This window comes from Toxorhynchites rutilus, chromosome 2, assembly GCF_029784135.1.
Source record: "Toxorhynchites rutilus septentrionalis strain SRP chromosome 2, ASM2978413v1, whole genome shotgun sequence".
NCBI lineage: Eukaryota > Metazoa > Arthropoda > Insecta > Diptera > Culicidae > Toxorhynchites > Toxorhynchites rutilus.
In genome coordinates, this window is record NC_073745.1 from 281,166,316 (window position 1) to 281,192,554 (window position 26,239).

Here is a 26,239-nt window from a genome sequence, read left to right on the forward strand (position 1 = left end):
TTCACCAATTCTCAATAATTTCCTGTACAATTTACTGTCAGAAAAGCACATGATTTTCTCTCATGGCAGCTCGAAATCTTCACGTTATAGTTTTATGGGCCTACCACAAGGCTCCTGCCTAAGCCCCCTCTTGTATAGTTTTTACGTCAATGATATGGATGATTGTCTAACTAGAAACTGCACGCTAAGACAACTTGCAGACGATGGAGTTATTTCCATCACGGGTACTAATCCCACCATTCTGCAAAAATCCTTGCAAGATACCCTGAACAACCTGTTCACGTGGGCTCTCAAGCTGGGTATCGAATTCTCTACGGAGAAAACCGAAATGGTCGTTTTTTCTAGGAAGCACGAACCCGCCCAATTCCAGCTTCACCTATCCGGCAAAACGATCCAACACTCTATGTTTTTCAAATACCTGGGTGTATATTTTGATTCTAAGTGTACCTGGGGGAGACACATTGCGTATTTGAAACAGAAATGCCAGCAAAGAATCAATTTTCTCCAAACAATTACCGGAACATGGTGGGGTGCCCATCCAGGAGACCTCATCCAGTTGTACAAAACAACGATATTATCAGTGTTAGAATATGGCAGTTTTTGCTTCCGATCAGCTGCCAGGATTCATATTCTCAAGCTGGAGAGAATACAATATCGTTGCTTGCGTATAGCCATGGGGTGTTTGCATTCGACACATACGATGAGTCTCGAAGTTTTGGCAGGAGTACCCCCGCTTACTCTTCGGTTCACAGAATTATCCTCCAGATTTCTCATCCGTTGCAAGATCATGAATCCATTGGTGATTGATAACTTCGAAAATCTACTCCAACTGACTCCTCAGTCAAGTTTTATGTCTCTATACCATGAGTACCTTACCCATGAAGTGCACCCTTCACCGGGCATCTCCAACCAAGTTTGCTTCCCATACTTCTGCAATTCCTCTGTCATTTTTTATCTGTCCATGCGAAAAAAAAATCCATGGAATACCAGATCATCTACGCTCCAATGTTATTCCGTCGATATTTTCGGCAGAATATGGGAAAGTTAGATCTGATAAAATGTTCTTTACTGACGGTTCATTCATAAACGGGTCCACTGGCTTCGGCATCTTCAATGAAAATTCCAGTGCCTCTTTCAAACTCAAAGATCCTTGTTCCGTGTATGTCGCTGAACTGGGTGCGATATATTACGCATTAGGGATCATTGAAACATTGCCCATCGACCACTATTTTATTTTTTCAGACAGTCTCAGCTCAATAGAGGCAATCCGCTCAATGAAAGTTGATAAATGCTCATCTTATTTCCTAACAAGAATAAGACAACTATTGAGTGTTTTGGTCGAAAAATTATTCAAGATTACCTTAGCATGGGTTCCCTCTCATTGCTCGATTCCGGGGAATGAGAAAGCGGACTCGCTAGCTAAGGTGGGCGCTTTAGAAGGCACACTTTTTGAAAGGCAAATTGCTTATAATAAATTTTTCCACATTCCTCGTCAGTATACGCTCGTAAGTTGGCAGCGCATGTGGAGTGAAGATGAGTTCGGTCGTTGGTTACAAACGATTATCCCTAAGGTCTCGACGAGTGAATGGTTCAAGGGATTGAATGTAGGTCGTGATTTCATTCGCGTGATATCTCGGCTTATGTCCAATCACTACATCCTAAACGCGCATCTCTATCGCATTGGGCTCGCAGCAAACAATCTTTGTGATTGTGGCGATGGCTACCACGACATCGAGCATATTGTCTGGTCGTGTATCCGGTTCCATACTGCTCGCTCTCAGCTCTCTAGAGCACTGAGAGCACAAGGCAGACAATTGGATATCCCCGTCCGGGATATCTTAGGTAGCCGTGATCCTGATCTTCTGCTTCATCTATACCTGTTCCTCAGAAACGTCGATGTCAACGTTTAATGATGTTTCCTTCGTTGTGTCCCCGTTTCACATCCCTCCTATCCAAACGATAAACTTTTACTTAGTCGCGGCAATACATACACACACTCTTTACAGATGCACGGGCCAAAGGTTGTGCAGTCCACTGATCATTCAACAAGAGCCAAAGGTTGTACCGCTTATGACAACTCTACACGAGCTGATGATTGCGCCGGCTAGTGACCATTCTATCCTGGATTGCTCGAGTCGAGAAAGACGCACCACGCTAGATATGGGGTACAGACTAGGGGGGCGTTGCTGATTAATGGTCAGCTGCATCCCAATAGGAGGTATTCCGTGTCGGGCACACGTACAGAGCATCGAAGACTGCAACATACCAATTATGAGAACACTTGTAATACTAACCTCGAGCCAACCGCGAGTAATCGGTTACATATTACTAACATAGTTGTAAGCAAACATTGTCGAAATATTGAACTCCCGGCCCCGTTAGGCTGACGCCATATGAGCCTTTATAAAAATATATATTTTGGATAAAAAAAAAAAAAACGGTAACTATCAGCCACATTTATTCAACATGCAAAAGATGTTATGGTTTTGGTATGATATTGAATATAACAAGTATCTGGATTAAACAGCATTACGGTATATGATTTTTGATTGAATATGTTTGATTCCAGAACCGTCAACCGGAGGCAAATTGATCACGGTTTTCAAAAAAAAAAAAAGAGTATTTCCGAATTATTTTTGTTAGATTTACATCCAATTATTTTTTAAATCAATGTTGATGTTGGTGAAATTTAAGAAAAAAATCCTTAAACGTTTGTTTCGGAAATTTTTAACGGAAAATTTAAAACCATAGCTTCTGGGTGAAATTGATCAATCTATTTTTTCATGATTTTCAGTTATGATACGCACAAAAATTTATAGTGATTCATTGATTACTTCACCTACGGTTATTTGTATGGTAATTGAAGGGTTTGATGATGCAAAAACATAGTTAAATCCACCTGAAGGTGTAGTCGTGTCCTTCTAAAAACTGGATCGGAAGATCATCCATAGACATCCGGATTATCCTAATGTAGCCAAAAAACCCTTGAAATGATTCACAATGAGCTAGTTTTGATGAACCATGCATTTCGATATGCCGCATGATGGGATTCGGTTTTGGTTATAAAGTGAACACTTCACTCTAAAACCTGATCCGGAACATATCCATGGTATCGTAAACCGGGGGAAAATTGATCACTATTTTCAGAAAAAATGTAAATATTTCAGATTTTTTTTTTGTTAGATTTATACCCAATTGTTTTTCAATATAGTACTGGTGCTAAGGCCACAAAATGCTATGGAAAGTTTTGTTCAAAAAAATCCTCAAGCGTTAATTTGGAAAACTTTGAGCGGAAAATTTCAAATTGTAGCTTTGGGGTGAAATTGATTAATCTATGTTTTTCAGGATATTACAATGTCATATGCACAAAAATGTATAGACAATCAATTATCATTTCACCTACGGTCATTTAAATGATAGTTCAAGGGTTTGAGCATACACAAACCTGGTTTGATCAACCTAAAAATGTGATCTTAACATGCCATAACTCAATTTAAACACTGATGTGCAAGTCATTCGGAGACCATTTAGGTTATCCTAATGTGGCCAAAAACCCTTGAAATGGTCACCAATGAGCTAGTTTTGACAAACCAAGACGTTCGGTATGTCTCATGATGGGATTCGGTTCTGGTCATTCGTGGTACTTTTTTGTAAAATAATTTTTTCGCACTAGTTTAAATAGTAATTACGAGCATTTGATTAGTTATTCAACTCATCAATTATCGGCTAGAAGTGAAAGAATATATTTAGCGTCTATAAATATTGCTTAGATGTGTTGAAAATATGTTTCTTTACCATAGTTAAAAATGGAAGCGGAAATGCCATTCAAAATAATATCAATTTTCATGCAATTTAATAAGAGATTAGTCGAGAGCCATTGACAAAAAGAACTTTCAGATGATTATTGAACATGTCAGATTGAAAAAGTTTAAAATTAAATTGCATAATACCTCTGAAAATTTATGCTTGTTTTCAGTAATACGTTTGATCAATTTCACCCCCGTGATTTGCCCCCGGATGACGGTACGTCAATGAGGCTTGAATTCATCACAAATAAGCTAGTTTCGAAAAACTGTGAAACTTGATACCCGAAATGGTGGTTTATGTGTAATTTTTGGTATTGGAATCTCCGAAATTATTTTGTCGTTGTATACGAAACCAAAATTTTTTAGCTTGGTTTAAAAAACTCATAAAAATTTTCCGTACGTATTTCATCTCGTATAGTATCGGCTAGGTGTAAATTAATATGTTTAGTGTCCAAAAATGTTGCTTTGATGTGCTGAAAATATGTTTTTTCGCCATGCTCAAAAATGGAAATGAAAATGCTATTAATGTATTAAGCGATTCGTTGAGAACCATTGACGAAAAGAATCGTTAGTTAGAACAAAAAACTAAAAATTATTAAGAAATAATCAGGTGTAGTTTGTGTCATTTTTTTTCATTTTAATTGATTGATATGATTACTTTTGATATGAATGTTTCTCATGTCGAATGCCAAAAAGATGTGTACGGTGGTGACTCCTTTTTTTTTTATCTCATTTATTTATTTATTAGGCTTATCAGCATTTTAGCTGTAACAGAGAGAGGGTTTTAATCGTGTACATGTACATATGTTTATGTTTCTATAAATTGCAAATTACACAGTAGTTAAGCGTAGCCATTTAGGTGTTAAGTTTTCTGTTCCATTACATTATGGTAAATTACACAGTAGTAGCCATTTAGGCGTAAGGGTATTCTTTCTGTTCATCCATTGTTCAGCAGACCGGACAGCGGAGACAGTTGATATTGATCATTGTTGAGTTATTTATAGAACAGCAGCCCGATGTGTCTTGCAGAGCAGAGCAGTTGTATGGATGAATCGATCTTATTTCGACCGTGGATCGATTTCCATCGCTGATGATGGTTGCATGGACGTAGTTATTCTATAACAACACAAAGATGGTCAAATTGAGGGCCCTGAGTTTGAACTCACGATCGATCGCTTGGTAAGCGAACGCGTAACCAAATGGCTACGAAGACCCCCTTGTGGTGACTCCTTGCTTGAGATAGAAAAGCAAGGCTTTTGCACTAACACCAACGTTATAGCCTAGTGTTACGTTTTTAGGGAACATATTGAGGGTATAAGTTGTACTAAATATAAGTTGCGATACGAAAATTGTGTTCAGCCATTTCTTGAAGGATTTACGAGATTTAGTATTAAGAGATTTGGACAGTTTTCTTCTAATTTACCATACATTTGTGCAGACCGCAAGTCTTTTGCCTGTCATGTGGTTCAAAGATATTCAAAATTAACATGCAACAAATATCGTAAAAGTCAATACAATGATCATCACATCCTTCGATAGTAGAAAATTATCTATAAAAAATTAGTTCCACTTGATCAAACGGTTATTTCAGATTATCATCTCAGAGTGTTGAAGCATTCAAAAATCCACCGAATTCGCCCCAAATATCTGAGAGAATCGAGCTTTTCTACACGATAATGCGCAGTCTTACAAAACACTGATCGCGTGTTAATTTTCAGCTTGAAATCGTGTCTTTGTTCTGAATAATAGCATCTTATCTAAATATTGACAAAAATTGAAAATGGCAAAATGTCGTCGATCTTTGATGACCTTCGAACCATTTGAATGGTTTCAACTGAAGCATTGAGTACCATTTCTCAAAATGAGCTAAAGCTGGAGGAAATTACTTTGAATAGTAAAATCAATAAATGTTTAAATGACTTGCTTAAATAACACTTTTCACTACCAGTCCCGAAACTGAATTGACACAAGTATGCATTTTGGAGCGTATCAAAGATCATTTAAAGTATAATGATTTCGAGAGAGTAGATTACAGAGTGCTCCCGTGGTCGAGTGGTTAGCGTCAAAACTAACATGCCGGGGGTTCGGGTTCGATTCCCGTTCTGGTCGGGGCGAATTTTTCGTCAAAGAAATTTCCTTCGACTTGCACTGTGGTCACGCGTATGATAGAGCTTGCCCCTCGGAATACATTCAAGGTGTGTTATTTGGCTTAAGAAATCTCAACTAAGTATTAATAAATGACGCTAATTAATGCATACGTTGAGACGGCGAACATGGACAACTTTAGGGGGGTATGGGTTACGAAAATGTCCACGATTATCCACGGTGAGGGAGGGGTATAGCCAATGTCCACGTGGATACGTGAAATAAATATTTGAGAAAAAAACAATCACATCTATATTTAAAAATCAACGAAATCTGTTTTTCATTTTCAAGAATTTTCAAACTTCCCTATCATGGTTGTTCTGTGTATTTAACAATAAAAAGTTTGAGATGCTTGATGATTTTTTTTCAAATACTTGTTAGTATAAACACAATGGTAGAATTCCTGGTTTTTGAAGATGCCTAAAATGAAATTGCTACGGAAGTAAATAATCTATCAATTTGGTGTCAGAGAACTAATCATCAAGCAGTTTGTGAAGATTTATCGGGTTGATCAAGAGCTTCTCGATAAGTTAACAAATATCCTATGTACAGTGTTGGAAAGAAAAAAGTAAACAGCATTACGCAAAATACTTTTTCATGATTTTTTCTTGGAAAATGAACGTATTTCTTACAATGGAAAGGATGTAAACAAGCCATTGTGTTTATTAATTTTCAAATTTACAGAAAACTCCAACTCATTGGGTTTTTTCATCCAGTATTGTGCATAGATGCTCTATGGAGTTGGGGTCTGGGGACTGGGATGGCCACTCAAGCATTTTAATCTATTTGGACTGAAAATAGTGCACCTTCAAGGTGTGCTTGGGCTCATTGTCCTGTTGGAAGATATAGCTTTTATATTCATTTTCCTGAGTGACGGCTTTAAGTTTTTCTCCAAGACATTGACGTAGAACTCAGCAGTCTTTTTCACATCGATCTTGACGAGATTGTCCACCTCATTCCAAGAAAAACAACCTCTCACAAAGAACAATTCTCCATCGTGTTTAACTGTTGCTTGAGTAGGCTGGATAGCTCAGACTTCAGGCTGTCATTTCTTTGTGTTTTTTTAACCTCAAACTTACTCTAATCGGTCCAAACAATCTTCTTCCAAAAGTCAGTATGACTGGAACTCCTGGTCGTGGATCGTCATCATTCTCCTTGAACCGTTTTGCTCAAGTTTACAGTTCAAACAAGATTTTTTCAATTCGTTGTGAACTTTAGATGTGTGTCTACTGAATAATGTGTTTTAAAATGATGTTTTTATATATAAAAAAAAATATTCTAAAACTCTCGCTCGTGTGCCATCTTTCGACACAGTCCTTCAAAATAAGGTCCTGGTTTTTTACTACAGTTCTGCACGTAAAATAAGGTTTGGTGGCTGAGAACAGACATAGGAACGCAAAGATTGATTTTTTCACTTGTATTACTTTTTCCAAAAATGTGCACTTTCGCGAGGAATTGAAATTTGAGCAATTTAAAAAAAATAATACTTTACGTGTCACTTCTTTACAAAATCAACAACAAATTTCGCACGAATTATAACAAGTTTATAATTTGTAAACCATCATTAGTTTCCAATCAATCCAAACAACGTATTCGGCATGTGGAAATTTGAATCTCGCTCCACGCAGAGGTAGCTGCTCGTTTAAGCTCAATTAAACTCGCATACTGTCTATTCATCGGCAGTTCTATTCTTCCTGCGATCAATCTACATAAGTTATCGATAGGGGTGAGAACTGGTAAAAAAGCAGGGTAGTCCAGAATCGAAGCTCCAGTCCTATAAACCATGTAAAGGACTTCCGACTTTAATGAAATGTTGCTTTATTCTGTTGGAATAACACGCTGGTTTCGATGCAAAAACGGCAGCAAATGATTCAGGAATACTTCCTTGAACTCCTATTGACATTCTTTGTTTTAAAGAGGCTTTAAACTTTTCAGTTCATTCGTCTCTAAATCCTTGAACTTCTAATTTCTTATTCGCGTGATTGGTCATTTAAAACAGTCCCTTCTGAGAAATAAAATTCTAACATCAAATAAATTTGAAATGGAATAAGGGTGCAATCGTGGTGTTTACTTGATATTTTTCAATAAAAAAATATTTAGGAATGTCCACGTGGACAACAGAGGGAGGGGGTCTGGTCGATGTCCACGCTTGTCCACGGAGGGGGAGGGGGGAGTCTGAAATAGTGCTTTTTGTATCCACGTGGTATGTGGACAGCCCCCTTGCTGCAATATCTTTCCCCATTTGACACACCGCGCAGAGGTTCCAATTAATCTTCCCCGCATCGGGATCAATTTTAACTTCTGATTTTGAAGACAGTAACGACTTAACGAAGCGGAAAAAGTTTCCTCCTCTAACAGAACTTTTCCTCCATTTCGATTGTGGCGTGTGATGAAGTGTACGGCTGCCATTCAAAACCGGAGCAGTGACGATTGTGGTTGACATTGGCCTTGTTTGTGGCATAAAGCCGCTGAATTAATTTTTAATTTCATCTCAAGCAAACTCGAAAGCGTTTCAGAGGAGACACTTTTCATGAATAGTTGAATGAAATTTAATGCAAAAACAGGCTCTCAACAACAATCGTATCCGTCTCCCGTCTCTTCCCCGTGCTGACGTCGTTATCGTTACAGTAACTGCAATCGTTGTCGAGTGGAAAATCTACTTAAAATTTATAAGAAAGATCCGGTGGAAATGGAAAAGGGCAAGAAAGATGAAACTGCACGATTTTTTATTCGAGCCAAATTGCTTCCGCCGGAAAGAAACGGGAAAGATTGAGCAGTTTCCGTATCGAAAGGAGATGGTATTAAATTACGCATCCCCCCGGGAAGCAACTTGTAAGAGGAAGAGATGTGTCCGGGCGTAATAATAATGTGCTCGAGTTAATTTCCTCTCTATATGAGTGCACAACAACAACATTCACATTGTCGTTTTTGATTCTCTGAAGGAGCAAGCTTCGGCACATTTCAAAGCCAGACGAACAATACAGTTAATCTGTTTCTTGTGCAAACACCATTCTTCACGGAGACGGTAAACGAAAGAAATCACTGTCACAATGCAATCACCTACTCTCACTCACATCCACCCACACGGTTCACCTTCGCTCACTCACATATCACAGAACGTCGTAATAGCTTCGCTGACGCGCGTTCGCTTCACATCGCGTTTACTCGTGTGATGTGTTCATTTACATTCGATTGAATCCGTAATTCAATTTGGATAAATCGGGGCGGGCTTTCGTTCGTCATGTCATTCTGTTGTGTGAGGATGTATAGGGATTTTTTTTCGTTTGTTGCGCTCCGCTAGCGAGAAAAAAGGGAAGCGGAGGGTGGTGGTGGCGGCGGCGATGGTGGAATAAAAAAGAGGATTTCTTTGCCAAAGCTGTGAATGAAATTTGCTCGATCGCGGTAAAACGATTTTCGCAGGACTTCGTTTCCCCACCAAGTGGAATGAATGATAGCGCCGGTTAATACGCTCTTCCGTCATGGTGAGGTTTTCGTTTTTTTTATGCAATACACCAATCATTGTGTGCTGGGTAGAATTAGAGGTTGGGAAAATCGAGTTAAGATTTCCCGATGTGGAAAACGACTTCGAGTGTAATTAAATTTGTCTCTTTCACAGTGAGAAATTATATGGGTACGCTTGGTGGTTTTGGATACAACTCAATACATACAATTAGCCATGCGTCTCATTTGAATGGTCGTGGGCATTTTTATGCCAAATGACGGATTGGTCAAATTCGTCACGGTTTTTCTTTGTGAATGGTGTTTATGATGCCGATATTGGAGCAGCTTATTACGAGCATTTTTTTTGCAGAGTTATCTCACTTCTCGACTATACGAATCTAACCAGAATATTCACCTGCCCAGAGCTTCTTGAGGCCAAAGGTGGTCTTGGCTCTGCGAACGTGCATTCCGTGCATCTGGATGATCGGCTTTCTTAGTTCTGACCAAGGAATTCTCGGACAATCGTGCAGGTCTATGGATGACAGACTTTTAGATGCCGGCTAATTCCTTCTCGATGTTCAACACCATTTGCGCTTCCAGAAGCGTCTCCAGGATAATTCAAAATCCAGAGAGATTGATTGGAACAATTTTTGGGACCGACCTAAGTCTCCACAGTTTTCTGGAGTTCCACGGCCAATGATCGGTACTTGCAAATTTTACAACAGTGGGTCTCTTCCAGATTTCGGTTCAATTTAGATGGTGACTTGATGATTGCTCTTGTCCTATAGCATAAGATCTGGACGTTTGTGGTGGATCGAGAGGTAGGTCAGAACAGTGCGATCCCAGGTTTTTTTTTTATTTTTTTAGTCCAATACACAAAATTCAGATCTTCAACTGGCCCGTATGAGGCTTGCGATTGAAATAGAGAAACGTCCAAAATTTAAAGAAATTTGGATCAAGAGAAGATTGTGATAATTTATAGGTAGAATTTTTCGCCAATAAAAATCAAGACTTTTATGGGAGATTTCACGCAAAAACAATGGACCACTTTTACACTAACCTAACATGATCCAGTGGTGAGAGCTGTGTTCTTCGGTAAAACCAGAAGATAAGAGTATGTTCCGCAACGTTTTAAATCCATGATTCAAAGGCAGTTCATCACCTAAAAGACATCTAAAAGAAATATTCTTTCTAAAATTATTTTTTTACTATTTTACTGATGATTTTTAATTTTAACTATGAACAACTTCTATGCAAATCATCATCGAAACTAAAATATTGTTATCTCCTAGAATGTTAACGTTACCTGATATGCTGCTCAATTTTTAGATATAAGGTTTTCAATGCACTCGAGAAACGCAGTGCCTCCGAAATATCTTTCGAACAATGGATTTCAATAGACCGATGTTATCTAGATACCCTTGCAATCAATAGAAAGTAAAAAAAAATGTATCACATTGTTGTTAAAAGAGCAATCCATGATTATATTAAATATCATCGGCCCACTTTTTGACATAGACGGATTTCATGCCAACTCGTCCTAGGAGTTGACAGCACCATCTCAGATAACAGTGAAACGTTGCGGGTGCAAAGACATTGGTCATTTAAGAAACATTGCATACTAGAAATCTTCAATAATTTTTTAAAGTATTGTTACACTGGAAACAAAAACTTATTTTAGAAATATACTGATTTTTCTCAAAAACATATTTATAAAAACTCTCAAACAAATTATGTGAACAGCAGAACATGTAAATTGCGATAATTTATACATAAAAATGTTTCATATTAAACATTAATTTTAATTTAAAACAAAACATGAAAAAGTTGTTGGAAAAATCTTTTCTTGTAAAAGTGCCTATCTCTCGATGTATGGATGATTTGTTGAAAATTGTAAGGGCTATTCGTATATTTTTTTTTAGAATTTTAGAAAATATATTTTTTTTAAATTGATTTTAATTTTAATATTTTTTTTCAACAAAATTTTGTTTTAAAATTTTGTTTGATATTTTTCAAAATGTAGGTTAGATAATGAAATGTAAGAAATTTATTGAGTTTTTATTGAAAAATATGAAATGATATTTTTAAGTTTAATTAAAAAGAAAAATGTTTTGAAAATTAAAATTCATTTTTTTCACAAAAATGTTTTTGTTAAAATTCTGAAAATAATAACGACTTGGCCTGTTGCCATACACACACGAATTTCTGCATTACTCGAGAATTAATCAAGCAGGTGAAACCAAATTAGACATATGGAGGTTTCAGAGTGCAATAAATGTTTCTATGATGGTTAGATACTCCTCCCTCCTCTCTAAGGAGGGTGGGGGCTGCCATACAAATGAAACACAAATTTCTACATTACTCGAGAATTAATCAAGCAAATGAAACCAAGTTAGGCATGTGAAGGTTTTAGGGTGCGATAAATGTTGTTACGGTTGTTTGATACTCCTTCCCCTCTCTTAGAGGGGGGCTGCCTTTCCAATGAAAGGCAAATTTCTGCATGACTCGAAAACTAGTCAAGAAAACACCAAATTTGACATGCGAAGGTTTTAGGGGACACAAAACGTTTCCATGGCGAGTAGACACTCCACCCGTCTCTTTGAGGGGGCTGCCATACAAATGAAGCATACATTTCCGCATAACTCAAGAACTTATCAAGCAAGCCGAACTAAATTTGGCATGTGAAGGTTTTAGGATGCAATAAATGTTTCTATGGTGGTTCGACATTCCTCCCCCTCTCTAAGGGGAAAATAGGGGACGGGTCTGTCTTTATTCTATCATATTTTCCGTATCAAATATTTATTTCATGTAACGGAGAAACATGATATTTGCAAGTGGTTGAAAAATCTTGAACGAGAATTGTATCTGAAAATAATCTGATATTATAATAATGAGTGTTGGTAGAAGTACTTGGATTTTTTTAGTAAAAGGTGAATTCAACGGGGTCGATTAGAAGATCAATCAATGAACAGTTCTGCGGTTATACCCGCGAACATGCTCATAGTAAGAAAACGTAAATGTTTGAAGGTATTGATAACAAAAAACAAATTTTGGGCGGGACGAAGTTTGCCGGGTCAGCTAATGTCTTATAAATTGTCTACAACCATTGATGGCTGGTTAAATTGTAATAGAACTTTAACCAATTGCTTTTTTAATTGACTTAAAATAATTTTCAACAACCTCTGCTTTCTCAGATTAGCTAATGTTTGGATTTCTTTTTCTTCTCGTTTCAACTCAGTTTACCTTTTCTTTTCCTCAAGTTTTCTAGTCAATATTTTTGCCCATTATGTTATAATTCAAATGTAGTTCTCATATGAAATGATAGTTATAGTTATGGTGATATTAATTTTATAGTTATAACATCAGTGCATTAAGCATTTCAAGATATTAGAACAAAGTGTCCGAAATATTAGTGCACCCGTGGCCGAGTGGTTAGCGTCTCACATTATCATGCCGGGTGTTCGGGTTCGATTCCCGTTCTGGCCGGGAGATTTTTCGTCAAAGAAATTTCCTTCGACTTGCACTGTGGTCACGCGTATTCACGAATTTGCCCCTCGGAATACATTCAAGGCGTGTTATTTGGCTTAAGAAATCTCAACTAAGTATTAACAAATTACGCTAGTTAATGCATACGTTGAGACGGCAAAAGTTCCACAGGGAACGTTAACGCCATCCAAGAAGAAGAAGAAGTCCGAAATATGATTCAGAACGGTATAAGCAATCCGTGCTCTCCGAGTATGCTCATTCAATATCAATACGAGACAGCCATATGCCGCGATTTCAGTTTCATTCTAGTATTACTCTAGACAGCGAGCAGTGTTTGAAGTAATCTGGCGTAGTGGTTAACATTGGTACCTCTCACGCTGAAGGTCACGAGTTCAATTCTCACTACCGTTATTTTTTCTTCGGAATGCAAGTAAAGCCGTGCCCGAGTGACGAACCAGCCAAAAAGAACTAGAGTCACTATAATACAGCAAAAAAAACTGATAGTTAATTTGACAAGGCAACGTTGTCAGTGCTATTGTTACCATACTTTCGGGCGCGATATCGAATCGGTGTGTTGTTGTTTTCATATACCAACTACCATCACGGAACCTGCTGAAAGTGTGATACTATCTTGTAGCAATTTTGCTGGAAATAACTTCAAAGCTGAAGCAAATTATTTAAATCTTCAAATATCGAAATCAATGTCCACAAATGCTACAGAATTGACAAAACCAGAAAAGTACTGTCATTTTATTCAAATTTAAACTTTTTTTTTGGGTTTCAATCTCATGAGTTGTTATATCACTGAATAGTTTTTTAGTCCGTGCAATCTTCAGTCTGTACAGTCCAAAAAGTACATTTTTCTAGGTTACTTTTTCTAAAACCCCGAAAATTAAAACCCCGTCATTTTCAATACCGGAATCAGACGTAAAATCACGTATCTATCTCCTTTTAGCCACGACATCCAAAAGAAGATCGCTCGGTCGCTCCATCTCTTTGGTGGCGAGAGCTATGCATCAAAACACTTCCACATCGCGCGAAATACTGCTGTGAAGAACCACACGTATAATGCTGCAGCTTCCGCAAGGAGCACAGAAAAAACTTCATAAAACCCATAACCACTAATGAGTGCAACATTTGCGCTTAATGCACGAAGAGGAAACATGAAATAGTCCATTAGCGCCCCAACATCTGCACTATCCACAGTTTGAACTTGGGGAAAAATAGTGTGCTTTCGAGTTAGAGAAAGTCACGATTGAACCGACTCACCTTGATTGGCACAAACACTTTTTCTCGTTTCATTCATCTTGATTTGATTTTATAATTGATCGCGCGCTCGGAAACTGGATCCCGCCGGATTCGTCGATAAAACTGTTTCCATCGATGACTGTTTGCTTTCTTCCACATTAATATTTTATCGAGTGCCCTTTATAAACTTTGTTTCAAATCCAACACCACAGCGACCCCAGTTCAAAGCACAAACCGCACGAGAAGCCAATAAAATCATAAACTTTACGCTTCATCATTGTACAGTCCAGTGGCGATGATGATGGCTTTGTGGGTGGAGGAGGGAGTGGGGCACCAAGGATGGCACTGGATGAAAGAAAACCAACAAAAAAAAACACGAAACGAGCAGAGGATAAATAATTTTAATGACTGGAAAATTAGTTTTGCGGGCGGTTCTGTTTAATTTTACGCTATGATGAAAGTTGACATCAAAAAGATTCGCTGTCACCACAGCGGTTTGCAATGCGGGGCACCATGGTGCCAGACGGAAAAAAGGTAGGAAGGCTTTGGATAAGCGGTTAGGAGTTGAACAGAAACAAGGAAGGGATGAATTATGTTAATTTGTTGAATTGAGACATAGAGCAATTCCATGTAGAATCCTGCATCATTGACCTTGAACCTCTTTGACTTTTCAAACTTTGTTCATATGATTATGTTGACATTCTTCATGTCCATGTCATTATTCTAGTTTTTTCTTAAAAATAATTTTTATTAGGATTTAGCATTAGTCTCTCAGGGTTTCGGGGTTTCACATTTGAAATCATCAAGTATCTGGCAGTACATGTACACAAGAGCACAAAACAACAGCTTTTGGTTGAAACTTCTTTTCAACTCGACATGTCATTGGTAGCAATATAGCAGATTACAGTGAAACGTAGTGGGTGTTAAGACATTGGTCATTCAAGTAACTTTGCATACTTGAAATATTTAAAAAAGAATTAGACTACTTTTTGAAAAGGGTCAAGGGTTTCTTAATTTTTTATAAAAAAAATATAACTCAAATACTAGAATACATAGAAAATTTATGTCAAAGAATGAAATACAGGAAGTTGTTTTGAAAAAAAAATGTCAAAAATTCAAGTTTGAAACGTATTTTTATAAATTAAAAATAAAAGAGTAGTTTTAAAAACTTCCAACAAGTACATCGAAAGATGAGCACAACAACTTTTTTTTATCTTTTTTGAAAAAAATACAACTAATCCTATTTTTGTTCAAAGCCATCGATATAATGCATTTGACAAAGTTTTAGATCTTATTAAAATATGAACTTTGCCGAAGACGTCAACTTTTTATCTTTTATAGTTTTTGGGATATATGGCATTTTTGCAAGGAGACTCCGGAAAATATTATGTTTAACTCGTTACATTTTTGTGTGAAAATTTTTGAGTTTGACATGTTCTTATTTAAATATGCACTTTGTTTACACATGCACTTTCATTAATTAGAATTTTATCGGAAACTGCGAAATGTGATTTTATCACTCAGAATTTATTCTGAGATAACTAAAGTTTGAATTCAACATCGATCTGCGACTACCTCGGTTAAAGATTTATTCGCGTATCGCATCTCCTGTTATTTATCTCTTATTTTCGGCCCTGTCGACGATCGTGAAAGCGATCGTTCATATTTAAACAAGATCTAAAAATTAAAATTGATTTAATGAAAATGATTTTAAAAAGGTTACGAGTCAAACATTAATAGTAATTTTTCAATCATAAAAAAGTAAGTTGTTACTGGGAAAACGATTTTCCTATTTCAGTGACCTTCTTTCGATGTATGGATGATATGTATGAGCTAGTCATGTATATTTTATTCAGAATACTGAAAGAACATATTTTTAAAATAATTAATTTAAATTTTCAATTTTTTTTCCAATTTTTTATAAATTGTTTCGTATCTTCTAATGAAAACATAACTAATTTTCCACATCTCATTCTTTTACCAACATTTGGAGTTCTTATAGATTTTAAGTGAGAATTTTCGTTGAATTTTGAGTTTTTTTAAAACTTTTTTTTCGAAAAATCTCAACTCTAAAACCTACAAAATGTCAGTTGAAAAATGAAATGTAACATATTATTCATGTTTTATTTCAAAAATATAAAAAAAATTGTGAAAACGAAATTGAATTGAAACAATTTTTTTTTAAATTAAAATTATTTTTTCTCAAAAACAAATTTCGAACAAAAATGTTATTAATAGCCTATATAATTACCAACGACTCAGTCATACAACGAAAGAAGGGACCTGCTAAAGGGAAAAAGTTTTCCTTACAACAACTTTTTCATGTTTTCTTGGAAAAATTACTTCTAATGTTTGACTCGTAACATCTTAGTGCAGCGGTACTTATCTTTTTTTTTGCATGGGTTTGTGGCCCCACAAGTAAATCATGGTGTCGTGGGCTGCAAAAAGTGAAAAAAGGAAGGGTGGTGTCCAAGACACGATGGTATTGTTAACGTAGGACTGCGAATTAATCGCCGGTGAGAACAAAAAAACATCGCCCCAAAGAACACGCGAAACGGTAGCAAAAAATCCGAACTGAATCGGTTGTGTTGAGATAGTAGTAAACGTTGCGGAATAAATTTTCACATTCTGTTTTCCACCAAAGAACACAGCTCTCTGCACTAAAAATACCTTTTTTATATCCGGCTCGAAATTCGCTACAGTTTGACGCCACTTTTAACCTGGAAACAATGCTTGAATTCACGAAAAAACTTAATTGTCGATTGGATAAAAGTCACCAATGAGTCGTTCTCGATTTATCAGTCATTCAGGCTTACCAAAAATAGTTCAGTTTTTCATATTAGCCTTTTTCACGAATGAACTGATAAATTTTGAAGCCTCTACAATTGAAAACATCATGATCATCATCCGAAATAAATCCGAACATATTCCTAAATTCACACCAGCTCTCTTCCAGCGAAAAAAATATATAGATTAATCCGCATTTTGTGAGGAATGCACGATTGCCAATGCACGTACTGCGACGAGTGGTGAACGTCGAACCTAACATGCCGGGGGTTCGGGTACGATTCCGGTCGGGGGAATTTTTCATCAATGAAATTTCCTCCGTCTTGCACTGTGGTATTCTAGAGCTTGCCACTCAGAATGCATTCAAGGCGTGTTATTTGACATAGAAATCTCAACTAAATACTAATATAAATGACTCAAGTCATACTACGTTGAAACGGTGAAGTTCCTCTAGGAACGTTAGTTCCATTTAAGAAGAAGAAGAATGCACGTACTTCACTCAGTATGCACCGCGAAAAATCTGCTCGTGCTAGACGTCTCATGCGATTATAAATTTGTCCCCTTTGTCTTTGTCTCTGAGATAACGCATAAAAATAACAATTCCTACGTATGATTCAATCATACACAAACAATCTCCAACCGACGCGGTATGTTCCATTGAATATTTTTGCTTCTGGTCGTCAGCGCAAGCTCTCCACTATGTTTGTTTCGTGCATATTCTTTAGAATGTATTCTGAGGCACAGTAGCAAAACAAAAACTGGGGTCGGCCAGGACGAGCAAAGTATGTATAGTGCTTTCACTGCCAGCCAATGCCAAGCATCAACTGCTGACCAATTCGGAACATTAAACTTACACCCCAGCACAAATGCAAAAATGCAGAAGCACTGTCTGCTAAACGGCATGAAAATCGATACGGTGTCTCCACCTAACAAAATTGCACCTTTGCGTGCGATGTCTATCTTCCATTCTTACATTCTTCCTTTACATTGGACAAAACCTCTGTGTGTGATATCAGCATTGAGAAAGACTGCAGTCTGCTAGCTGGAGCGAGAGTGTGACTTGAATGTAATTTGTAGTTTCTACATATTATACCGTTTAAGAAATATAGAATCGTAATGTACATCCTATCAAACAGAGAATTTCTGATTCGATTGGTAGATCACCATATGGTCACAGCAAAAATAGTTATTAAAGGTAAAGCGTTTGTAAAATCGAACAGCAACTTTGATAATTTTTCATCGCTTTGGAAAGCAACCATATGGTAAGCTATTGACATCACATGCAAGCTTGATAGATAGCTTGAATTTTGTATCGAGCAATATGCTTGCTAGTTGAAGCGAGAACGAGTATTAGAAATCACGAATAGCTTATTTCTACCCAATGAATAATAAACAGGCGGGATTAATTTACAATATCTCCTCTCTTCATCGTGTTCGTATGGTCGAACGTTGCATTTGCAGTTCGAGCGAGCGTATTATGCACGCATGCAGTGATATAAAAAGATTATACCTCACGACTCCACTCGTTCCTCGGTATAGAAAACAAAGAAATTCACAGAACGAATGTGTGAGAAAATGGGTATGCTTCCAATTTTCGGTTATTTAAACTATTTATGGATTAGGGAATCGTAAAGCATAACATATCAAAAAATTCTCAGATTCGATTGGTATGCAAATTCGAATTCGATTGGTATGCAAATCGTTGTCCGTTCATCCGTCAACATCCGTTGGCAGCAAAAATATTTATTAGCGTTAAAACTATTCCTTAAAAATGATACTGCGTTGGAGTACATTTGTGAATGAAAGACTAGTCAAGGAGAAACATAACAATCTTATATTAAATCCATTCCATAGATTCACAGTGACACTAGTAAAAACAAATCCTGTTTATATAGATTACAGGAATTATTATTAGTGAGATAAAAAGGTAAAGCAAATAAAGGGTGTGTCACATCAAATTGCATCACGGAAAAAACGCTGTAGAAATTCGCCCAGTAGACCGATCCTTTTGAAAATTTTAGACAGTAAAATAAAAACTATTAAACAACTTTTGGCATTTTCTTTTTATTCATACTTCGAGCCCAAGCCCGTATGCTCGCACCTTCCTCTTTACCCCGTCCATAAGGTTCTGTACAACGTCAGGTTGTAGTTTTTTTTGAACAGAAATCCATTTTCTCTTGAAGTCCGCCTCCGATTTGACAACTTTTGGGTTCTTCCGGAGGGCCTGCTTCATAATCGCCCAATATTTCTCTATTGGGCGAAGCTCCGGCGCGTTGGGCGGGTTCATTTCCTTTGGCACGAAGGTGACCCCGTTGGCTTCGTACCACTCCAACACGTCCTTTGAATAGTGGCACGAAGCGAGATCCGGCCAGAAGATGGTCGGGCCCTCGAGCTGCTTCAATAGCGGTAGTAAGCGCTTCTGTAGGCACTCCTTAAGGTTTACCGTGCCGGTCATCACGAAGGGGGTGCTCCGCTTTCCGCAAGAGCAGATCGCTTGCCACACCATGTACTTTTTGGCAAACTTGGATAGTTTCTGCTTGCGAATCTCCTCCGGAACGCTGAATTTGTTCTTTGCGGAGAAGAACAACAGGCCCGGCAGCTGACGAAAGTCCGCTTTGACGTAGGTTTTGTCGTCCATTACCAGGCAATGCGGCTTCGTCAGCATTTCGGTGTACAGCTTCCGAGCTCGCGTCTTCCCCACCATGTTTTGCCTTTCGTCGCGGTTAGGAGCCTTCTGAACCTTGTATGTACGCATGCCCTCCCGCTGCTTGGTCCGCTGGACGAATGAACTTGACAAATTCAGCTTATTGGCGACATCCCGGACCGAACTTCTCGGATCACGTCTAAACTGCTTAACTACGCGCTTGTGATCTTTTTCACTGACGGAGCATCCATTTTTGCCGTTCTTCACCTTCCGGTCGATGGTTAGGTTCTCGAAGTATCGTTTTAGTACTCTGTTGACCGTGGATTGGACGATTCCCAGCATCTTACCGATGTCCCGATGTGACAACTCCGGATTCTCTAAATGAGTGCGCAGTATTAATTCACGACGCTCTTTTTCGTTCGACGACATTTTTCCAAATTTACGAAAAATTGACAGTGAAGCATGGCCAACGTGATCTATACACTCTTATCTGATTATAAGCGAAAGCTGAAGATATAATTCCTAAAAATTAAATTTCTACAGCGTTTTTTCCGTGATGCAATTTGATGTGACACACCCTTTAATACGTAACTGTTGCAAATCGCTGAGGGCAAATATTTTTAGAAAAGGACCAGGGATACTCAAACTATTATGGACAAAAGACCCCTTTTCCAGATTGAAGTAAAACCATCGACTTCCTACGGCCAAAATTCTTTGCAAATTTTATCTTTATCTTATTCATACAAAATACTTACCAATTCAAAAACATTGCGGTCGGTTAAGTGGGTAAACTTGACATCATTTTCTTATCAATAGACATAAAATCCAGTAAATATCAAGTTTAATAATTAATTATTGATACAAATTACAATAATAATATTTTATACTAAACTATTAGTAATTTTTATAACAAGTTGGTTTACGTAACACAACTTAAACGGTATATTGAAAGTTTCAAGTTTTTCAAGTTAGAACTTATGTTAATTAATAGGGGTAGATTTTTAAACCCGGTCGACCACCAAAATAAAAGTTTTTCGATTGTGTCGACCCGTGGAAAACCGATATCGATCCCAAGGGGTCGATATCGACCACTTTGAAACCCCGACCACTGTTCTAGACTGTAAGGAAATCGAGAAGCCTAATGATTATATTTTGTGTTTGTCTGGCATCGGTATCTGTCGGAAGGATTTTTCTACGATAATCAACATCTGGACAACAGAAAAGTCGTGGTATAAAAGCTATGATAGTTGTCAAACAGAAGTTTGATCTGTAATTTGACAAATTATATGATAAAACTTGCAAAAATCATAATCTTCTTCGCAAAGTCTCTGCAGCATCTAAATATTTATAGAGCAATTCCAAATGAAATCGAAAAATGACGAAACATGAATATTTTTTATTCGAATGAAAGTTAGTATTCCGTTTAGGTTAGAGGAAATATGAGTTTTCCACAGTATTTAGGAATTCTCTGACTCAAGTGTAACTTTAGTAAGAGAAATCTTTCAAAATTTATATCTCAAAAACTACGAGTCCTACCGAAATAGTGTATTAGAATGAGTTATAGAGTATCTCTTACTTAAATCGATACACCCATTTCAAAAGTTACACTTGAGTCAAAAAAAAATGGGTGGGTTATATCTATGATACAACCGCAAAGTTGACGTGGGACTAGCTTAGCTTAGCAATCATTTGTTTGTATTGATTAAATTTTTGATTGAATGAAACAATTTCCGGATTCAATCGAATTCAATATATTCACTTTGTGAGTAAAGAGATTGAATAAATGCCATGTAAGGTCAATTCATGCATTGTCATAGATTATGTTCTTCGTTACAAATAAATTAAGTGACAGTCCTTTTACGTTTGGTATGATGCCTAGGACAAAATATGTGAACGGAAGAATTATCAAACGATTATTTATTTTACATTTCCACCTTGGTTCTGAAGTCTGTTTTAGGGAAACACATTTCAGTCGGAACAGAAATGCCCCCGACTTCTATGAATTTGCAATGCCTATTTCCCCACGCTCCATAGATTGAAGTCTGTGTTAGGGAAACACATTTCAGTCGGAACAAAAATACCTCCGACTTTCATGTATTTGCAATGCCGATTTCTCCAACACTGCTTGGTTTTGAAGTCTGTGTTATGGAACACATTTCGGTGAGAACAAAAATCCCCATACTTTCATGTATTTGCATTGCCGATTTCCCCAAGACTGCTTGGTTATGATGGCTGTGTTGGGGAAATTGTAAATCGGGCCAATCAAAACGAGGTAAAAAGGGCGTTTAGATAACGCTCAACATTTTACAGTTATTCAATTGTTTATCTAATGAAAAATAACATTTTATTAATTGCGATAGATGCATAGAAATATTCCCTGTCGATTAATGCAAACATCTTTCCGATCCAGTAAGAAATGTTTAAGTTATAAGCATTCGGAATTTTTCATTTTTTCCTGCATGTTCTGTGGTTAGGTTTTCATTTTACCCCCCATATACTCCGGTTAGACGTAGTCAAAATTCCCAATTGCTTTGGAAAACTCATGTTTCCTCCAACCCAAACGGAGTACAAACTTTCGTTGGAATCGCGAAATACAAGTTTTTAAAATCTGCATTTTTAGTTCGTTTTCAATTGGAATTGCACTATAGGGAGCTGGATACATTATAGTACATTGATTGTTTGGATTTATTCTTGGTTATTCACTCAATAAAATTCTTCAAAAAATATTAAACAATAAATATATTTTTTTTGGGTTTACGTGTCTCGTTTTTATTTCTGAACTATTTGGTCAGTCTTTCCGTTCGATGCTCAGACTTTCTTAGTAACGTTTAATCACACGACTCACCGTTGATTGCACGAATCCGAGTTGTTTTCCGATGTCCCGATGAGGAAGTTGGGGATTTTCCTGATGCTTGCGCAAAATCAAATAATTTTTTCCAATCTTCGGAAAACTGACTGTGTTAAAAATACAGTGTAAAAAATACACTCTAAACTACTTCTATTCAAATTATCAAGAGAAAATACCCAATGGGTAATTTTCTACAGCGTTTTTTTCTGTGATGCAATTTGATTTAAAATGATGTTAATTGATCTTAATGATCTTCGTGGCGTTTAAAAAATATACTGTAATTTTGTAAACATTACAGAGAGTACAGCATTTTTAGTCTAATATCCTCTGCAAAATTTCGTATTCATAAGTTGAGCCGTATTTTCTCGAACCTCACTCTTCCACCTTACTCCACTTCAATATTGCAAACATCCGGCTTCAGAATTATGTATATTCCATTTTCAGTTGTTCGTTTATCACAGAGTTTATCAGCTTTTCAAAAATTACCAAAATGATGTTTTTTTTTTGTCAAGTGTTTAATAAGGGCCATTTCCTTAAACGACCATTTAACGTCGGTCATCGCTATCTTATGTGCCAAATGATCAATTTCCACTTCCTCAATATAAACAATAATATAAGCAATATCCTTTTATTTGCACAATTCATTCCTCCGTAAGTCCTGTCACGGTCTGCAACGCAGAGAGAAATGAGAAAGGAAATCTCCGTGGAGCACCTTATTGACATAATCTTTCTACTTCGGTGTGCGAAATCCGATCCACCCCCGATGGAACCAGAAATGCAGTTTACAAGCCAAAAGTGCACTTTCGGGGAACATCTCTATTTTCCTTTCCCTCGTTCCCGTCTTGTAATTGACTTTTGTCGGATGTCCAGAGCCACCACCGAATAAGCGTGAAAAATAGCATCTTCTCAACCCCCCCGCGCAAGAGTGGGAAGGAAACGTCAATTCGAGCCAGGATAAGAACGATTTAAATTCTTTTTCCCCGAGGACGTTCTCGCCGGTGTCGAAAGGACTTTTTCTTGTGAACTGAGTGAAAAGTTAATTCCGGGTTCTCTCCCTTCCCCTTGTCTCTCCCACACTATTCGCATTCTGGGAACTGTAGAAAGGAAGATATTTTGCACATCCGAAACGCTGTGGGAACGAATGCAACGAGACGCAACTTCTTGACACAAGTCGCAATGTGGTCTTATTTATAGTCGTCCATTCGTTCGTTCGTTTGCTTCCGCAAACCGGGGAAAAGTCGGACCGTTTGCTCCCACCGTTTGCCACGGTGAGCGAAAAGTGAAGGATACAAGTCAACCTATTACATTCATGAAAGAATTTATGGTTTTAAGTGGAACCAGGTTGTGAAAACTTCTTCGTAATCCACCGCACATCAAACACTGGCCCATCCAAACAGAGTGCATATGTGGTGCACTTTTTGCAGATGCAGCTCATCCATTAAAATAGACCATTAAATGGTTGCTACATTGAAGCTAACCACCAGCTGGATTTTGTTGTATGTTTGCTTGCTGCAGGTTCCGGACGTGGCGATTAACAGTGGCAAATGGTTCTGGCTTACCTTGTTGAAGTGGTGTCTGCCGAAGGTATGGTACAGCAGTTCGTACTCATGCACAGCCCAGAACAGGTCCCAATCGAACAGTGTTATGTGGTAGGCGACATCCTTGGTCGGCAGCGCTTCGAAGTCCATATCGAGCGCTTCGGTCGGAAGCTCCTGCTCCGGCAGGGGAGTCTGGAAGGGAGAACGGTAAAGGTAAATGAAAATATTTTCAAAAGCCAAAACATAGTTCATGAGCAAAAAAAAAAAAAGAGAGCAAGTGGGAATGGTTTATTACCAGTGCATCCAGGTGGTCCTTCGGTGATACAAATATTCGTCCGTTCAGGCTGAGGGCGGTTGGAATGCTCACGTCGTTGTCCTTGAACACCGTCCGCTCGCCGTTGGATTTTACCTCCACCAGCAGCAGGTCGTCGGGCATTCGCGCTAGCTGCAGCTTGTCGGCGGCACACGCTTTGATGACTTCGGCGGGTGCCGACATCGGGAAACGTAGCGTGCAGTACGTATGGTCCGCACAGTACACCCGGAAGATGACTGATTGGATGGGGATGGGGGAAAGAGAGAAAGAGAGCGCAAATGCAAACAAACAGGTATGTCAATAAATCACGTGAAATTTTAATACGCGGAATACGCATTCTCGTTGACAGGCATGACATGCGAATGCCGCTGATGATTTGTTGTTCATAATGGAAAGAGCGTTGATTTTTCATTTGAGGTATTTGACAGCAGTATGGAGACATTTATCCTTAATAGTTTGCCTATTTACTTCAGGAAAAGTTTTTATTTAAAAGAAGAAGCATTAAAAATTTGTGTTTCCTATTTAGACATAATAATATTGTTCTAGAGCGATTTTTCGATGTAGGGCTACATTTTCCACTAGGACCTAATTAGAAAACACGTCTTATTATCACTATTGCTGCTGCTAACGGATTTTGATGATTTGCATATTAACCGAATCGTAAATTCCCTAAAAAATGTTTGATATGCTATACGTTGCAACCCCCTAGTCTGTAAATGGTTGAAATTGATCAAAATTAGAAGCAATTTCATTTCCCAATACACCTGTTCTGCGCATTTTTTTGGCTTATCTACCCGTACCGTCAATAAGCCATTGGTAAACACTGTGGATTGAGGAGTGCAAATTGAGCTTCACTCGATGAAAACTTGTTCACACGTTCACACGACACGAGCGTAAAAACAGAATATTTTCAATTTCTTCTGATCGGTTTTGCTCCTGCCAGCGAGCGGTCAACATCACGCTAGTGTGGCGTGTTGTGAATGAAATCGTGGTGCTAATTTGTTCGCAACTTCAAATGCAAGCTGGAAATGGAGAGTGTCGGAGCGCTTGTGTATTTTTGCATCACAAGCACATATAATTGTTGGTAATTATGCGTTGCCAAATGTAAAGCCTGTACTCGAAAAAAACGCACCAGAAAACAGTGCTCGCCAAAAATTTATTTTAAGTCGGATTTTCTTGAAACTTTAAAGGAATGAACTAATGAATATGGGCTATGTTTCGGCATAATTACTTTTTTCAATTTCCTTTCCATCGCTGAACGCCCGGACCTTTCCAAGAAAATCAAAATTTTTTTTCATCATATTTCTGATGTTTAGGCATACAAGAATATACTCTAGAAAGGACATTTCGTTATAGGTATAGTTATAGCCATTTTAGTGATACGGTATCTCATCTAGTACGGCCATAACAATTAACTTCGAACGCGTTCTTCTCGAAACAAGTTTTTTCAAACTGGCGTACACGATATCTCAAGTTCTACTTGTGTGATATACGTCATTAAGCAAGTGTGAAATGAGCTTATTGAATTTGTCAAGTGTCAACCGAATTGAACATGACGTACGACTACTTGTACCTAATAGCAGGCGATGCTTTAGTTTACATGTATAACCATGACTCGGCCTCTTTCCTCTTGGGCCTTCGTACTAGTGAGACGTACTTCGATATGGGGGGATTTCCCTTTCCAGCGAGAACGCCACACTACTGAACCGATTTATGTCGAATTTATATGAATACAATATGTATGTATATTGTATAACTATGGGCCTTATCTCTCTATCGCATGAACCAATAAAAAATTAAAGTCTAGAAATAAATGGTTAAATCAGAGTCAGGAATACGTTTTTCATGAAATGGATACATCGATTTTGAAGACTGTGTTGGGGAAACCGTAAATCGGGCCAATCAAAACTTGGCAGCTAGGGCGTTTAGATAACATTGACATTTTACAGTTATTCAATTGTTCACATTGATATTTCACAGTTA

General features: G+C 37.7%; 1 protein-coding gene across 4 annotated transcripts in view; it reads right to left on the reverse strand.

The window, feature by feature from the left end:
- LOC129764816 (rap guanine nucleotide exchange factor 4) overlaps window positions 1–26,239 on the reverse strand; it is a 511,489-nt gene that overhangs the window by 27,598 nt on the left and 457,652 nt on the right. For all 4 annotated transcript variants that reach the window (XM_055764313.1, XM_055764312.1, XM_055764315.1 and 1 more), the window contains 2 exons: window positions 24,239–24,492; window positions 23,965–24,135 (listed from right to left, as the gene is read on the reverse strand). In XM_055764313.1, the coding sequence (XP_055620288.1) occupies window positions 23,965–24,135; window positions 24,239–24,492 (425 nt within the window). The remainder of the gene's footprint in view (window positions 1–23,964; window positions 24,136–24,238; window positions 24,493–26,239) is intronic.